This window comes from Dreissena polymorpha, chromosome 5 (genome assembly GCF_020536995.1).
Source record: "Dreissena polymorpha isolate Duluth1 chromosome 5, UMN_Dpol_1.0, whole genome shotgun sequence".
In the NCBI taxonomy this organism is placed as follows: Eukaryota; Metazoa; Mollusca; class Bivalvia; order Myida; family Dreissenidae; genus Dreissena; species Dreissena polymorpha.
Genome location: NC_068359.1, coordinates 9,925,765 through 9,944,757, shown reverse-complemented (window position 1 = coordinate 9,944,757; position 18,993 = coordinate 9,925,765). Strand labels below are relative to the sequence as shown.

General features: G+C 38.2%; 1 protein-coding gene across 1 annotated transcript in view; it reads left to right on the top strand.

Annotated features, from left to right (window-relative positions):
- LOC127880974 (protein polybromo-1-like) overlaps positions 1-18,993 on the top strand; it is a 117,629-nt gene that overhangs the window by 51,321 nt on the left and 47,315 nt on the right. The window contains exons 19-28 of the mRNA XM_052428490.1: positions 278-445; positions 947-1,161; positions 1,935-1,977; positions 2,807-2,893; positions 8,678-8,806; positions 12,256-12,351; positions 13,339-13,412; positions 16,447-16,506; positions 17,029-17,098; positions 17,568-17,738. Of these exons, the coding sequence (XP_052284450.1) occupies positions 278-445; positions 947-1,161; positions 1,935-1,977; positions 2,807-2,893; positions 8,678-8,806; positions 12,256-12,351; positions 13,339-13,412; positions 16,447-16,506; positions 17,029-17,098; positions 17,568-17,738 (1,113 nt within the window). The remainder of the gene's footprint in view (positions 1-277; positions 446-946; positions 1,162-1,934; positions 1,978-2,806; positions 2,894-8,677; positions 8,807-12,255; positions 12,352-13,338; positions 13,413-16,446; positions 16,507-17,028; positions 17,099-17,567; positions 17,739-18,993) is intronic.

Here is an 18,993-nt window from a genome sequence, read left to right as displayed (position 1 = left end):
AAAATAATGTGCTACGCTCATGTGGAATCCAATACAAAGCAAGTGAGTCATGGCTCCAGTTTTCTCTCCAACCTTCAATTTCTGTCTCAAATGTTATAATTCAATTCAAACATGGCGATGCCCATCACCCTGATTGATTTATTTCTTTAGTATTATGGATTAAAAGCTAACCCATATAGGGGCTTTTGACAGTGAAAATGTGATAATATTTTGTTTGATGTAGCAAAGGGTGTGAAAATGACATGTGTTTATCACTGTTTGATGTTTTCACGTGCAGGACTACCCTGATTACTACGAGGTCATCAAGAAGCCGATGGACATGTCATCGATATCATCCAAGATGATGCAGAAAAAGTACGAGTCTATCGAAGACATGGTGGCTGACTTTGTTCAAATGTTTGACAATGCCTGCAAATACAATGAACCAGATTCTCTCATCTATAAGGTTGGTTTGTATGCTGATTTTGATTTATGCCTTGAATGTCATAAGATAAGCACTCATGGGTGTGATTGCTTTATCTTAATGGTGATTTCATCCCTTTCCATGCCTTTTGTTTTACAAACAGTTCTTTACTTAATGTTAAAAAAATATCAATATGTGATCAGCAATTTCAACCGAAATTTTCATTATATATCCTTTAAGCAGGGGTTATTTAAAAAAAAAGTAATAACGGTATATGCAATCTCACAACAAATAAACTTGTATGCAGTTATTTAATGAAGTTGTGCTTGTACATGTATGTTATCCTATGTTAAGAAATCACTGAAGTTGAACCCTTTTCTGCTTAAAACTTCTATTAAACAACAACTAATGTTTTCCACTTAGGTATGATGACAAGCTGCATGGTGGTGGTAGGAATTAGTTACAACTTCTCTAGTAGTCTACAACCCAAAACTTCCAAAAACGGCCCCTTTTAACCCTTTCCCACTTAACCCTTGTTTCTAGGACGCACTCACCCTACAGCGCATCTGCCTTGAGAAAAAGGCAGAGCTGTGTGATGATTTCTCCAATGAGGTTCCGGACGTGCGTGCCAACGTGCAGGAAATGATGACCAATCTATTTATAGCTACATACAACAGCCAAGACGAAGAGGGTCGATGTTATTCGGACTCTTTTGCGGAACTTCCCGACCGGGATTCCGGCATGGACCCGAATTCAGTGTATGTTTACCTTTTTGGTTTGATATATCTAACATTCAGTATTTGTTTGCCTTTTTGGTTCAATGTCTAAAATTCAGTAAACGTTTGCATTTGTTATTGAATAATTCTCATTTTCAGTGTATGCTGTTAGATAGAGAGTGGCCCTAATATTTGAATGTGAATTGAATTCAATGTATGTTCGCCTTCTGTTTGATGGTGGCATTAATTTTGTGGATGTTTGCCTTTTGCCTTTGGATTGAATTTTACACAAATTCAGTGTACGCTAGCCTTCCTTTTATTGTGGCCCTAATTTAGTCAGAGAATGGTAGCCTTTTAGCTGAATGTTTTTATTTCCAATATATATGTACAAGTTTTAAATCAAGATCTGATTTATTTCATTCAGCAACACAGTTAAACCAATAAAAATCCTTGCGAAAAAAGAAATTTGAAACCAAATTAATATACATGGGGCCAAAAGAAAAAAAAGGTCCATTTACGGTCGCCCGACCGTGTCTCCCGAATCGGCGCCGACGCTCAACTTTTTATTATAAAAAAAAAAAGAAGGTTCATTTTCGTTAATATAACATGTTATATCAAGCAAACAAAGCATATATGTATACATGTATTTCTTATTATAAGTTTAAGCAGCCTTTCATTTAAGTACCACCCAAAAAATGAACAGATCCCTACCTACCGACCCTGTTTTTTTTCCAAGGAGACCAGAAACCGACCTTTTTTTTTGGCCTGAGGATATTCAGAGGTATTGTTTGTTAACCATCCTTTCAATATTTCAGGAAGCCTCTGACGTTTGACAAGATCAAGAGGAACTTGGATAGGGTAGGATTTGAAATTGTCTTCTTGAGTAATTGCATTTTGGTGACTTTCAGGTATTTATTTATCTTCTGCTTTGATGACGAGGGTTGTTAATTAGAATCTCTTTGTACGTCCGTCTTATGTGGCTATAGTAAAACTGGTTGAAAACTTTAAAAAGTCACGTGCTTCATCCACTCTACATAAAATGTGTGCAAAACATGAACAAGTTGTTATGATATCAGGATTGGGTTCAAAAATTGCTTTGGATTGTTAAAGAACACTGCTGTCAGAAGATGGGGAAGTATTCTTTAGAAGTCTGTAGTGAAATCTTGTGAGCACTAACTTCTTAGCACAGATATGTCCTTTTGTACTCAAATAACTGCCTTAGGGCCTTTGTTTCTGAGATAGTTTCTAGTTTCATAAAGATAACCCAATAATAAAGTAACAAAGTTGTGGCTGTTAAGATGTTTGTGATTACCCATTATTTCCATCAATATTACCTTATAAACCACAGATTTTCCTGCCCAGTTTAAATTGATCATAAAACATCTATCAGAAAATGCAAGTTCTATAGTGCGCTGAGAATGTATAATATGTGACTGTTCAACTAATTTCACATTCCATGTAATTGGTTTCAGGGTTACTATCATTTCACATACTATTGCAGATTCAATATCATTTTCACATTCTCTGTCTGCTTTTAGAGTGTCTCATTTTAATAACCCATGTTATCAGGTTTGCTATAGGCACATAGATTGTTTCATGCACAACGTTTTTAAGAAAGCCCAGACTCCATGTCCATCACTAGCAGTAACATGTCCCATACTTCACACATTTCACGTCTGTTGTGTAGGGCCGCTATCGGCGCATGGACCGGTTCCAGGAAGACATCTTCAAGGTGTTTGAGAGAGCCCGGGCTCACAGCCGCTCAGATTCGCAGGTCAGTGCAGTGTGCACAAAAATAGTTCAGGGCTTTGTTTCCTATCTTTGTGAAGCAGTCACGAGGTTGGCAAAATATTGAAAAAATGAGTCACAAACTTTTTTAAATTGTGAAAATTTGAGTCGCATACTACTTTTAGTTGTGAAAAATGGCAATTGTCTAAGAAGAAAAAAAAGCACTGTGATTGTTTTTTTAGTGAGTTTTTTCAAAACTCTAAAAATTAAAATCTATTTTTGTCTTTACCAGTAAGAGTTTACATTAAAAAAAAAATATTTGTTTTGTTACTAACAAGAAGATATTCACTGTTTAAGCAAAAGCATGCCACATGTTATATGTTGGTTATTTCTTCTGCAAAGGTCACTCATTAATGGAATAGGCACCAAATTAACTATGTCATCACCATGAAGTGAAGATGTGCATGACAAAATGTTAATGTGGAGTTATCCATTAATTTCGGAGTTATGTACTCTTATCCTTATCATTTCGCATGGCTTCTCTACCTGGTACAATTCTGTTTGGGTTATTCTTTAATGGCTCAACTTTGTTAAGAGATCAGTTAATCCCTGTATAATCATAACTCAAAACGTTTATTTAAAAACACCCATAAAGTTCAGTCAAATTGATTCAAATTTTGAAAAAAAAATCTATTTTCAAATTATACAATTTTGTTGTTGTTGAGTATTTGAACAGACAGCATGCACGACACCTACACATTCAAGTTGTATGCCTGTTTACAGTTGTATGCCTGTTTACAGTTGTATGCCTGTTTACAGTTGTATGCCTGTTTACAGTTGTTTGCCTGTTTACAGTTGTATCTAGTTGATGCCTGTTTATAGTTGTATGCCTGTTTACAGTTGTATCTAGTTGATGCCTGTTTACAGTTGTATGCCTGTTTACAGATGTATCTAGTTATACCCCCACAAACGAAGTTTAGGGGGGTATATAGGAGTGAACTGGTCTGTCTGTCGGTCCGTATTAAGTGTCCGCTTTCTAATGCAAGTAGTTTTCATCCAATCTTCACCAAACTTGGTCAGAAGTTGTATCTACATAATGTCTAGGCCAAGTTCGAACATGGGCCTTGTCGGGTCAAAAACTAGGTCACAGGGTCACTTAGTGCGTTTTAAACATTCAGCATGTTGTCCGCTCTCTAATTAAAGTAGTTTTCATCCGATCTTCATCAAACTTGGTCAGAAGTTGTATCTAGATGATCTTAAGGCCAAGTTCGAACATGGGCCTTGCCGGGTCAAAAACTAGGTCATGGGGTCACTCAGTGCATTTTTTAACATTCAGCATGGTGTCCTCTCTCTAATTCAAGTAGTTTTCATCCGATCTTCACCAAACTTGGTCAGAAGTTGTATCTACATGATGTCTAGGCCAAGTTCGAACATGGGCCTTGTGGGGTCAAAACTAGGTCACAGGGTCACTTAGTGCGTTTTAAACATTCAGCATGTTGTCCGCTCTCTATTTCAAGTAGTTTTCATCCGATCATCACCAAACTTGGTCAGAAGTTGTATCAAGATGATCTTAAGGCCAAGTTCGAACATGGGCCTTGCCGGGTCAAAAACTAGGTCACGGGGTCATTTAGTGCGTTAAACATTCAGCATGGTGTCCTCTCTCTTATTCAAGTAGTTTTCATCAGATCTTCACCAAACTTGGTCAGAAGTTTTATCTAGATGATCTGAAGGCCAAGTTCGAACATTGGCCATGCCAGATCAAAAACTAGGTCACAGGGTCACTTAGTACGTTTTACACATTGAGCATGGTGTCCGCTCTCTATTTCAAGTAGTTTTCATCCGATCATCACCAAACTTGGTCAGAAGTTGTATCAAGATGATCTTAAGGCCAAGTTCGAACATGGGCCTTGCCGGGTCAAAAACTAGGTCACGGGGTCATTTAGTGCGTTTAACATTCAGCATGGTGTCCTCTCTCTTATTCAAGTAGTTTTCATCAGATCTTCACCAAACTTGGTCAGAAGTTTTATCTAGATGATCTGAAGGCCAAGTTCGAACATGGGCCATGCCAGATCAAAAACTAGGTCACAGGGTCACTTAGTACGTTTTACACATTGAGCATGGTGTCCGCTCTCTATTTCAAGTAGTTTAAATCCGATCTTCACCACACTTGGTCAGAAGTTGTAACTAGATGATGTGTAGGTCAAGTTCGAACATGGGCCATGCCGGGTCAAAAACTAGGTCACGGGGTCACTTAGTGTGTTTTAAACCTCACCATGTTGTCCGCTCTCTAATTCAACTAGTTTTTATCCAATCTTCACCAAAATTGATCAGAAGTTGTATCTTGAAAATGTCAAGGGGAAGTTTGAATATGGGTCATCCCAGGTCAAAAACAAGGTCACGGGGTCACTTAGTGCGTTTTAAACATCACAATGTTGTCCGCTGTCTAATTCAAGTAGTTTCCATCCAATCTTCACCAAACTTGGTCAGAAGTTGTATCTAGATGATGTCTAGGTCAAGTTTGAATATGGGTCATGCCGGCTCAAAAACTAGGTCACGGGGTATCTTAGTGCGTTTTAAACCTCACCATGTTGTCCGCTCACTAATTCAAGTAGTTTTCTTCCAATCCTCACCAAACTTGTTCACAAGTTTTATCTAAATGATCTCTAGGACAAGTTTAACATGGGCCATTCCGGGCCTAACACTAGGTCACGGGGTCACTAAGTGCGTTTTTAGCTCATCTATTTTTTGAAAAAAAAAATGAGCTATTGTCATCACCTTGGCGTCGGTGTCGGCGTCCGGTTAAGTTTTGCGTTTAGGTACACTTTTCTCATAAAGTATCAATGCTATTGCATTCAAACTTGGTACGCTTACTTACTATCATGAGGGGACTGGGCAGGCAAAGTTAGATATTCTGGCTTGCATTTTGACAGAATTATGTGCCCTTTTTATACTTAGAAAATTGAAAATTTTGGTTAAGTTTTGTGTTTAGGTCCATTTTATTCCTTAAGTATCAAAGCTATTGCTTTCATACTTACAACACTTACTTACTATCATAAGGGGACTGTGCAGGCAAAGTAATGTAACTCTGACTGGCATTTTGACAGAATCATGTGCCCTTTTTATACTTAGAAAATTGAAAATTTTGGTTAAGTTTTGTGTTTAGGTCCACTTTTTTCCTGAAGTATCAAAGCCATTGCTTTCATACTTGCAACACTTACTAACTATCGTAAGGGGACTGTGCAGGCAAAGTTATGTAACTCTGACTAATATTTTGACGGAATTATGTGCCCTTTTTATACTTAGAAAATTGAAAATTTGGTTAAGTTTTGTGTTTAGGTCCACTTTTTTCCTAAAGTATCAAAGCCATTGCTTTCATACTTGCAACACTTACTAACTATGGTAAGGGGACTGTGCAGGCAAAGTTATGTAACTCTGACTTGCATTTTGACAGAATTATGTGCCCTTTTTATACTAAGAAAATAGAAAATTTGGTAAAGTTTTGTGTTTAGGTCCACTTTTTATCTAAAGTATCAAAGACATTGCTTTACATACTTGCAACACTTACTAACTATCATAAGGGGACTGTGCAGGCAAAGTTATGTAACTCTGACTGGCATTTTGACGGAATTATGGGCCCTTTATACTTGAAAATTTGGTAAAGTTTTGTGTTTTGGTCCACTTTACCCCTAAAGTATCATAGATATTGCTTTCATACTTGGAACACTCGCAAACTATCATAAGGGGACAGTAAAGGACAAGTTGCATAACTCTGGTTGTCATTTTTACGGAATTATGGCCCTTTTTTGACTTAGTAACTTTGAATATATTGTTACATTTTGTGTTTAGATCCACTTTACTTCTAAAGTATCAAGGCTATTGCTTTTAAACTTTAAATACTTTCATGCTATAATGAGGGTACTGTACCTGGCAAGTTGAATTTTACCTTGACCTTTGAATGACCTTGACTCTCTAGGTAAAATAATTAAATTTTGCTAAAATTGCCATAACTTTTTTATTTATGATTAGATTCGATTGATACTTTGACAAAACTACTCTTACCTGACACACAATTGACTTGATATTTGGCATGCATGTGTATCTCATGGAGCTGAACATTTTGAGTGGTGAAAGGTGAAGGTTAAGGTCATCCTTCAAGGTCAAATGTCAAATTTATGGTGTCTGTCCGTCCGAAAACTTTAACATTGGCCATAACTTTTTTAATATTGAAGATAGCAACTTGATATTTGGCATGCATGTGTATCTCATGAAGCTGCACATTTTGAGTGGTGGAAGTTCAAAGTCAAGGTCATCCTTCAAGGTCAAAAAAAATAAATAAATTCAAAGCGGCGTTCTCATGAAGCTGCACATTTTGAGTGGTGGAAGTTCAAGGTCATCCTTCAAGGTCAAGGTCATCCTTCAAGGTCAAAGGTAAAAAAACAAATAAAAAATTTCAAAGCGGCATTATCATGAAGCTGCACATTTTGAGTGGTGGAAGTTCAAGGTCAAGGTCATCCTTCAAGGTAAAAAAAAATATTAAAAATTTCAAAGCGGCGTTCTCATGAAGCTGCACATTTTGAGTGGTGGAAGTTCACTGTCAAGGTCATCCTTCAAGGTCAAGGTCATCCTTCAAGGTCAAAAATTAAAAAAATAAATAAGTTCAAAGCGACGTTCTCATGAAGCTGCACATTTTGAGTGGTGCAAGGTCAAGGTCATTCTTCAAGGTCAAGGTCATCCTTCAAAATCAAAGGTAAAAAAAATAATAATTTCAAAGCAGCGTTTTCATGAAGCTGCACATTTTGAGTGGTGGAAGTTCAAGGTCAAGGTCATCCTTCAAGGTCAAGGTCATCCTTCAAGGTCAAAGGTAAACAAATACTATTTCAAAGCGGCCTTCTCATAAAGCTGCACATTTTGAGTGGTGGAATTTCAAGGTCAAGGTCATCCTTCAAGGTCAAATGTAAAAAAAACAAACAATAAAAAATTTCAAAGCGGTGCAATAGGGGGCATTGTGTTTCTGACAAACACATCTCTTGTTTTTTTCAAACATGGTTAAAAAACACAAATATTTATTTTTATTATTTTATTTTTGAAATACCGTCCAACCATCCCACCCAAGAATCCCCAGCCCCCAAAATATTTTTTTATTTTTTTTCCCATTTTTTTTGCATTTTTGGAAGATTATGTAATAAATGACCACACCCCCACACTATACACCCCTCTCCACTCCACCCCTCCCTCCTTTGTGATTGAAATTGAGATAGGGTCCTACACCTTTAAAAAGAAAAATAGATGAGCGGTCTGCACCTGCAAGGCGGTGCTCTTGTTTAACATTCAGCATGGTGTCCGCTCTCTAATTCAAGTAGTTTACATCTGATCTTCACCAAACTTGGTCAGAAGTTTTATGGAGATGATCTTAAGGCCAAGTTAGAACATGGGCCTTTCTGGGTCAAAAACTAGGTCAAGGGGTCACTTAGTGCGTTTTAAAAATTGAGCATGGTGTCCGCTGTTTTTTGTGAAGACGACATGCAAAATATTATGTGTCAATGCGGCATGTGGGGGTATTCGTCACCTCTGTGACAAAGCTCTAGTTCAAGTAGTTTTTATCCAATCTTCACCAAAATTGGTCAGAAGTTGTATCTTGATAATGTCTAGGGCAAGTTTGAATATGGGTCATGCCGATCAAAAACAAGGTCACAGGGTCACTTAGGGCGTTTTAAACATCACAACATTGTCCGCTCTCTAATTCAAGTAGTTTTCATCCAATCCTTACCAAACTTGGACCTGTTAAAAGTTGTATGAGGATGCTCACAATCTAGTTGATGCCTGTTTACAGTTGTATGAGGATGCTGTTGAGATGCAGATGCTCTTCATCAAGCGACGGGACGAGATATGCAAGAACGGAGAGATACTTCTCACCCCCGCCCTGAGTTACACAGAGAAACACTTGAGCACCATCATAGAGGTAGGGCTGCACTTTCTGTTTCAATGATCTTAAACCTTTACCAATTGGATATGTATTTTGATGCATTTGTAGTCCCTTAAAACCTTTATTTCAATTAAAGACCTTTCTTTCTAGCTTCAAGTTTTAAAGGCTTCATCCGCAACCCTCTCTATTGCCATTTTCACCTTGTTTCTGAGTGGAAAAGGGTTAATTGACCCTTTCCCGTTAAGGAGCAAAGGTGAAATGGGTAAATTAAACCCAGACCAGCCTCCAAGTATACGCAGTATTTTCAAGTTTCATGCTTTTTGCTGCTCATCAGTATCTTAGAATCGGACATGAAGCCTTCAACATTTGTCTCAAGTAAGGAAGGTCTTTAATTTAATTTTATTTTCTAAGGGACTACAAATGGGTCAAAATTCCTCTCTGAGTGGTGAAGGGTTAAGCACTTACAATACTTGAGGAATGAAAAGCCTGATTGAATATTTCTTTATTTGACCTACCCCATATGTCACATGTATTATATACCTGTGTACTAACACCTTGCTCTGGCTCAAAGTGTGGCAGCCCTTATCAGCCCTCTTACCCTTTGACAGTGATGAAATATAGCGCTTTTAACTTTGACAACCCTAGGCCCATTTAGAATTATAATGTTTACTGCAACAGTTCTCATCCAGTCTTCAGCAAACTGTCAAAGTATATTTGTCATAAATTGCATGCATAATTCAGGCAATATATAAAACAGCTCATTTATAACAATTTCCTCTTTACCAAAAATATTTTGGAAGAACAATGGATTTAAAATAATCCATTAAAGATTAATGTAACAATTAAAGGGCTCTATCACCCAAAACAGTGTCAGGGCTCTGCCATCTTTATGGCCTAAGCTGGCTGGTTGGGTAATATTAATTGCAATTATCTGTATTTTTATACGCCTTTGTTCTGGGAAAACTGGGCTTAATGCATGATTAAAAAGTTTCGTCACAGATTAGCCTGTTAAGTCTGCACAAGCTAATCAGGGACAAGATTTTCTGCCGTGAATGAATTAATGCTTAAAAGAGACTTCCTTGAAACAAAAATGTCCATTAAAGGGGCCTTTTCACGGTTGGGTAAATTGACAACATTGAAAAAAAATGTTTCAGGTTCGCAAATTTTTGTTTTAGTTATATTTGTGAGGAAACAGTACTACTGAACATTTACCGTGCTCTAAAATAGCCATTATATGCATCTTTTGACGATTTAAAAACCTGAAAATTATAAAGAGTTGCAATGCGAAACGAATGAATAATTTGGAGAGTTCTGTTGCTGTCGTTATATTTTGTGAAACAACAAGGATTGCTTATATAAAGTATCAAATACATTTTTCATTGAATCAAGGATGGCTGAGTGGTTAAAATGGTAGACTTTTTACTCCAGGACTCCAGAGGTCAGTGGTTTGAGCCCTGCTGAGGGTTACTTTTTATGTCCCCCACTATAATAGTGGGGGACATATTGTTTTTGCCCTGTCTGTCTGTTGGTCTGTTGGTCTGTTTGCGCCAACTTTAACATTTTGCAATAACTTTTGCTATATTGAAGATAGCAACTTCATTATCCCCACGCTTTTTGAAAAAAAGGTGGGGATATTGTGGTTATCTCCGCCGTCCGTCCGTCCGTCCGTCTGTCTGTCCGTCCGTCCTGGCCACTATCTCCTCCTACACTAAAAGCACTAGAACCTTGAAACTTACACACATGGTAGCTATGAGCATATGTGCGACCCTGCACTATTTGGAATTTTGATCTGACCCCTGGGTCAAAAGTTATAGCGGTTGGGGTGGGGCCGCGTCAGAAATTATCACTCATTTTTTTAGGTTATTTTACATTTACTTCTTTATTTCTACACCGATTTACTTCAAATTGATACTGGACCTCTCTTATGACAATACGGTCAATCTCAACCATGCATGGCCCCATTCCCAACCCTTGGGCGCCCCGCCCACATAGGCCACACCCACCAAAAATTTCCATTTACTATAATTTTTTCATTTCTACACGGATTCACTTCAAATTGATACTGAACTTTTGTTATGACATTAGGGTCAATCACAACTATGCATGGCCCCAATCCCAACCCTGGGGCGCCCGCCCACATAGGCCACACCCACCAAAAAATTCCATTTACTATAAAAAAATTTTAGGTTATTTTACATTAACTTCTTCATTTCTACACTGATTCACTTCAAATTGATACTGAACCTCTCTTATGACAAAACGGTCAAACTCAACTATGCATGGCCCCGTTGCCAACCCTGGGGCGCCACGCCCACATAGACTACACCCGCCCAAAATTGCCTTTTACTATAATTTCTTCATTAATACACTGATTCACTTCAAATTGATACTGAACCTCTCTTATGACAATACGGTCAATCTCAACTATGCATGGCCCCATTACCAACCCTGGGGCACCCCGCCCACATAGGCCACACCCTCCCAAAATTGCCTTTTACTATAACTTCTTTATTTTTACACCCATTCACTTCTAATTGATACTGAACTTCTCTTATGACAATACAGTCAATCTCAACTATGCATGGCCCCATGATCAACCCTGGGGCGCCCTTGGGTCAAACATGCGGCGTGGGGATACGCGTCGGCCTCTGCCGCGCCATTTCTAGTATTTGGCATGCATGTGTATCTCATGAAGCTGCACATTTTGAGTGGTGAAAGGTCAAGGTCAAGGTCATCCTTCAAGGTCAGAGGTCAAATATATGTGGCCAAAATCGCTCATTTTATGAATACTTTTGCAATATTGATGATAGCAACTTGATATTTGGCATGCATGTGTATCTCATGGAGCTGCACATTTTGAGTGGTGAAAGGTCAAGGTCAAGGTCATCCTTCAAGGTCAGAGGTCAAATATATGTGGCCCAAATCGCTTATTTTATAAATACTTTTGCAATATTGAAGATAGCTACTTGATATTTGGCATGCATGTGCATCTCATGGAGCTGCACATTTTGAGTGGTGAAAGGTCAAGGTCATCCTTCAAGGTCAGAGGTCAAATATATGTGGCCCAAATCGCTTATTTTATGAATACTTTTGCAATATTGAAGATAGCAACTTGATATTTGGCATGCATGTGTATCTCATGGAGCTGCACATTTTGAGTGGTGAAAGGTCAAGGTCATCCTTCACAAGGTCAAGGTCATCCTTCAAGGTCAAACATCATATAGGGGGACATTGTGTTTCACAAACACATCTTGATTTTTCTTTTTTTAATGTTATTATGTTTTCATTTATCAATATAAAGCAATTTATGCCAAACTTCAAAACATGCCAACATCTGTGAAAAGGCCCCTTTAAAGCAGAAAGTGTTTCCATGATTAGCCAGTGCAGACTGAACAGGCTAATCTGGGATGACATTTTTGGCGCATGCATTTAGCCCAGTTGTCCCATACCAAGGCTAAAGGTGAGATCTGTTGTGTGTGTTTCAGTCTGAGAAGTACGCCAAGGCCGTGGCAGAGCAGCATGAGGACTCCGTCAAGCCTGCAGAGCCCGACATGAGCACGGAGGTCGCCAAGGCACAGGAGGTCTGGACACAGATACTAGCTAGCAATTTGTCTCACTAAACCCATGTTTGGAGTTTAAACCTATTTATTTAAGTTTGATTGCATCTGAAGCCTCAGGCTTATTGAAAAGCTCTAGAGTCTTTTCCTGGGTAGAACCAGTACTTTGTATCTTTGAGGGAGATCGAAAGAACGCTCCCACAGTGGGAATCAGATCTGTGACCACCCGATTCCTAAGCTGACACCATACCCATTACGCCATGAGCTTACTCGACCAGTCGCAATATAAAACAAAGGCTACAAATTAGCAATTTACAATTTCTAATTTAGCAATCGAAAGTTTCATTTGGCAAGAAATGTTTGTTTGTAACACCCATTAAAATATCCAGTTTTGTAAGAATGACATATTGGTTAAATGGATTGCCTTTTGATCTGCCTCGGAGATCTGGCTGGCAAACGTTTGTAATCATACATTATGAATCAAGCATTTCATTTTTTAGCAAAGGAATTTTACCAATGAAAAAATGCGATATAATCTGGGCAGTTTAGCTTTTGGTGTAAAAAAGATCTTCATTTCATTGAAAGAATTTGTTAAAGTTGCTTGTAATTTTATTCGTTAATATTCAGTTTATAATAATTAATTCATACACTATTCCACCCAGCCAAGTCTTCCAATATATATAATAAAGTGATCACAGAATATATACACTGGATTTCCATGTTGGTGTTATGCTAAAATTTGCTTGTTCTGCACTTTAAGTGGGGAAATGATAGGCTATTTAAACAACCTAGCTCAAACACTGCATTATTGTTAGGGATCTGTTAACAGATTGGCAAATTGCGTTTTTTTAAACACATTGTCATAGGTTCTAATAAGGAAGGACACTTACCAGCTGAGACAAATCATGTTCATTAATTTTTACAAACAAAGCTCAAGCAACAGATTTTTCTTCAGACATTTGAGAAAACTTGTTTCTGACTGTTGACCTGTGTACCTGTGTCTGTTACTAGGGAGACGATGAAAACAGCCTCAAGTGCAATGACCAGGTGTACCACATCGGGGACTTTGTCTACATTGAACCCAGGTATGTATGACCAGGTGTACCACATCGGGGACTTTATCTACATTGAACCCAGGTATGTATGACCAGGTGTACCACATCAGGGACTTTGTCTACATTGAACCCAGGTATGTATGACCAGGTGTACCACATCAGGGACTTTGTCTACATTGAACCCAGGTATGTATGACTAGGTGTACCACATCAGGGACTTTGTCTACATTGAACCCAGGTATGTATGACCAGGTGTACCACATTGGTGACTTCGTCTACATTCAACCCAGGTATGTATGACCAGGTGTACCACATCTGGGACTTTGTCTATATTGAACCCAGGTATGTATGACCTGGTGTACCACATCGGGACTTTGTCTACATTGAACCCAGGTATGTATGACCAGGTGTACCACATTGGTGACTTCGTCTACATTGAACCCAGGTATGTATGACCAGGTCTACCACATCTGGGACTTTGTCTATATTGAACCCAGGTACGAATTAACCAGGTGTACCACATTGGGGACTTTGTCTACATTGAACCCAGGTATGTATGACCAGGTGTTCCACATTGTTGACTTTGTCTATATTGAACCCAGGTATGTATGACCAGGTGTACCACATTGGGGACTTTGTCTATATTGAACCCAGGTATGTATGACCAGGTGTACCACATTGGGGACTTTGTCTACATTGAACCCAGGTATGTATGACCAGGTGTACCACATTGGGGACTTTGTCTATATTGAACCCAGGTATGTATGACCAGGTGTACCACATTGGGGACTTTGTCTACATTGAACCCAGGTATGTATGACCAGGTGTACCACATTGGGGACTTTGTCTACATTGAACCCAGGTATGTATGACCAGGTGTACCACATTGTTGACTTTGTCTATATTGAACCCAGGTATGTATGACCAGGTGTACCACATTGGGGACTTTGTCTACATTGAACCCAGGTATGTATGACCAGGTGTACCACATTGTTGACTTTGTCTATATTGAACCCAGGTATGTATGACCAGGTGTACCACATTGCGGACTTTGTCTACATTGAACCCAGGTATGTATGACCAGGTGTACCACATCAGGGACTTTGTCTACATTGAACCAAGGTATGTATGACCAGGTGTACCACATCTGGGACTTTGTCTATATTGAACCCAGGTATGTATGACCAGGTGTACCACATTGGGGACTTTGTCTACATTGAACCCAGGTATGTATGACCAGGTGTACCACATTGGGGACTTTGTCTATATTGAACCCAGGTATGTATGACCAGGTGTACCACATCAGGAATTTTGTCTATATTGAACCCAGGTATGTATGACCAGGTGTACCACATCTGGAATTTTGTCTATATTGAACTCAGGTATGTATGACCAGGTGTACCACATCTGGAATTTTGTCTATATTGAACTCAGGTATGTATGACCAGGTGTACCACATTGGGGACTTTGTCTACATTGAACCAAGGTATGTATGACCAGGTGTACCACATCTGGGACTTTGTCTACATTGAACACAGATATGTATGACCAGGTGTACCACATCTGGGACTTTGTCTATATTGAACCCAGGTATGTATGACCAGGTGTACCACATCTGGAATTTTGTCTATATTGAACTCAGGTATGTATGACCAGGTGTACCACATTGGGGACTTTGTCTACATTTAACCCAGGTATGTATGACCAGGTGTACCACATCAGGGACTTTGTCTACATTGAACCCAGGTATGTATGACCAGGTGTACCACATCGGGGACTTTGTCTATATTGAACCCATGTATGTATGACCAGGTGTACCACATTGGTGACTTCGTCTACATTGAACCCAGGTATGTATGACCAGGTGTACCACATCTGGGACTTTGTCTATATTGAACCCAGGTATGTATGACCAGATGTACCACATTGTTGACTTTGTCTACATTGAACCCAGGTATGTATGACCAGGTGAACCACATCAGGGACTTTGTCTACATTGAACCCAGGTATGTATGACCAGGTGTACCACATTGTTGACTTTGTCTACATTGAACCCAGGTATGTATGACCAGGTGAACCACATCGGGGACTTTGTCTACATTGAACCCAGGTATGTATAACTAGGTGTACCACATTGGGGACTTTGTCTACATTGAACCCAGGTATACATGACCAGGTGTACCAAAAACATGGAGTTCCGGTGCCAGTGTTATGTTTAACTAGACAATGCTCTGCTAATCATTCTATGTTTATAGTTTTGGTGAACTCTCTTAGTGGTTCTCCTGCCCATCAATCTGCTTGATTCAGTCGGTATTGAAACTTACAGTTGGGCAATTGTGGCCCAACCTAGGTCTTTGAAACTTCTATTACAGAGGACAAACATGTAACCTCAGAAATTACAAACTTAAGGCCCATTGGCTTGTGAAATCTTATTAATTTGTTCACTGCTTTTAGGTTATCAAGCAGAGTTTTTTTCTTTACTTAAAGTAGTTATGAGTTCTGTTATTTTTTTCCAAAAACGTACTGTGTTGATGGCTTACAAACTTGAATAAAACATCAGAGGAACTGATACCAGAAAAAGTTGGAACTAAGTTGCATACAATTAAAGTTATTTATGTATTCCAGTGGTAAACTTATTTAATGTACATAAGACATATAAAACGATGAAAATTCTCACTTTTCTGTTTAACTGTGATTATACAACACATGGACTTTTTAAATTTCTTTAACAATATGAGTAAATCAGTCAAAATGTTGTCAACATTTGTCATTATGGTTTTCATTAAACACAACAAAAGTAAATTATGGTACATTTAACTTTTAAAATAGTGTTTAACCTGTCTCATAAATATTACCGAGTTCTTAAAAGTCTGTCTTTATAAGACTGCCATTTAAGAAGAAAAGGTTATAATTATTGCAGTTGTTTGAATTCCATTGACCATTTGTTGTGGCCTAAATATAATAGAAGAAGAAAACAAAATATGTGAGTCATGCATGAAAAGCAATATTTTCAGCATGTTAATTCAAGTGTATCATTATTATTATATCATTTGAAAATGGGTAGGTGTTTCTCTAAGTCTGGAAGATTGCGCCGTAAAAATAAGAAATACCAGAAAGACCAGAGGTATATGTGATGTCATGGAAACGTTTTTGGAGGAAATAATTTGTTTTAAAAAAAAGCAAAAAATATATTTTGAATTGTAAAAATATTGTTTTTGTTCTAAAAGATTTACGAAAGCAATTGTTTCCTCCAAAAATTGTTGTTGATTTGACTGTTAATTGTTGAGTTTGTTTATTTAAAAATGTGTTATCTTTCAATAATTGAATTCTACAGTTTCATAAACATGTTTTATAACCATAAACAAAACATAAGTACCCGATATTGGGTTTTCAACAAATTATTTTTATTAAGTTGCATTTTTAAGAGAAAAAAGTGACCTTCTTACGGACAAAGAGTAGTTTTCAAATCAAAATGTGATTTCACTCTTAAATTTATCAAATGTTAATTTATATCTTCTTCAGGGATAGTCTTTTAACTGGAGGTAAAGCATCATTCATTGTCAATGAAACCACAGTTGCACATTGTTTAATTGTAAATAAGACACTTGTCCTTGGTCAATGAACCGACTGAAATGTTCTCTTGCAGAGACTCTGATTCAGAGCCCCACATTCTCAGTGTGGAGAAGATATACACAGACAAGTCAGGACAGAAACAGGTGGGTTGGGGCATCACTTGTTTTATTTAATGGTTTCCTGGGATTTATCGGGGAAATATCAGTGATTTTAAGAAAGATAATTAACTGTTGGAACCTGTCAATATTAAGTGATAACTTTCACTGTTTCATTCTGATACTTCTTCTTTGTTTGAAATGGATACAGTCGCAATACAACCTCAAATTAAAATGTCAACAAGCATTAAGTAAGCATAAAATAATATGAACAAATTGTCTTCATTTAATGATAGGTTTGTTTATCATAGAAAATAAAAATGTTCACGGGTTATATGTCCTCATGTTTGTTTGACATTGTATGCCCAAATTTAATTTTCAGCATGTATATCAAGATTTACAGCTTACATACATGTTTCTATTCCGAAACGATAATTTTTTTAAAAATAACTTTATGCTTAAACCTTTATATAGGGTACCTCTATGCACGCATATATCGGAAAACCGGTTGTTACAGGTTTACGGGAACTGGTTCTATCGGCCCAACGAGACGTTCCACCTGGCTACCAGGAAGTTCCTGCAGAAAGAGGTCCTGAAGAGTGACGTCTACGCCAGCCAGGACCCCAACCAGATCCTGGGCAAGTGCTATGTGATGTGCGTCAGAGAGTACTTCAAGCTCAAACCTGAGGTACAAATGGCTTTGACCTGTCCCCTACTTTTTAGCTCACCTGAGCACGATTGCTCATGGTGAGCTTTTGTGATCCCCTTTGTCCGTAGTCCGTTGTGCGTCGTGCTTTGTGCCGCGTCAACATTGGACTTGTTAACTCTCTAGAGGCCACATTTATTGTCCAATCTTCATGAAATTTAGTCAGAAAATTGGTCTCAATCATATCTTGGATGAGTTCGAAAATGGTTACGTTTGCTTGTAAAACATGGCTGCCAAGGGGCGGGGCATTTTTCCTAATATGGCTATATATGGCTATAGTAAAATCTTGTTAACACTCTAGAGGCCACATTTATTGTCCAATCTTCATGAAACTTGGTTAGAAGATTCATCCCAATAATATCTTGGACGAGTTCGAAAATGATGCTGGTTGGTTGAAAAACATTGCTGCCTGGGGGCCGGGCATTTTTCCTTATATGGCTATAGTAAAACCTTGTTAACACTCTAGAGGCCACATTTATTGTCCAATCTTGATGAAATATGGTCAGAAGATTTGTCTAACTTATATCTTGGATGAGTTCGAAAATGATTACGTTTGCTTGAAAAACATGGCTGCCAAGGGGCGGAGCATTTTTCCTAATATGGCTATATAAGGCTATAGTAAAATCTTGTTAACACTCTTGAGGCCACATTTATAGTCCAATCTACATGAAACTCTGTCAGAAGATTCATCCCAATAATATCTTGGACGAGTTCAAAAATGATGCTGGTTGGTTGAAAAACATGGCCACCACGGGGGCGGGGCTATTTTCTTTTATGGCTATAGTAAAACCTTGTTAACACTCTAAGAGGTCACATTTATTTTCCGATCATCATGAAACTTGGTCAGAAGATTTGTCCCAATGATATCTTGAATGAGTTCGAAAATGGTTTTGGTTGCTTGTAAAACATGGCCACCAGGGGCGGGGCAGTTTTCCTGATATGGCTATAGTATAAACCTTGTTAACACTCTAAAGGCCACACTTATTGTCCAATCTTCATGAAATTTGGTCAGAAGATTGGTCTCAATGATATCTTGGATGTGCTCGAAAATAATTATGCTTTCTTGAAAAAAATGGCTTCCAAGGGGCGAGGCATTTTCCTTATATGGCTATAGTAAAATCTTGTTAACACTCTAAAGGCCACATTTACTGTCCGATCTTCATGAAACTTGGTCAGAGAAGATTCATCCCGATAATATCTTGGAAGAGTTAAAAAATGATGCCGGTTGGTTGAAAAA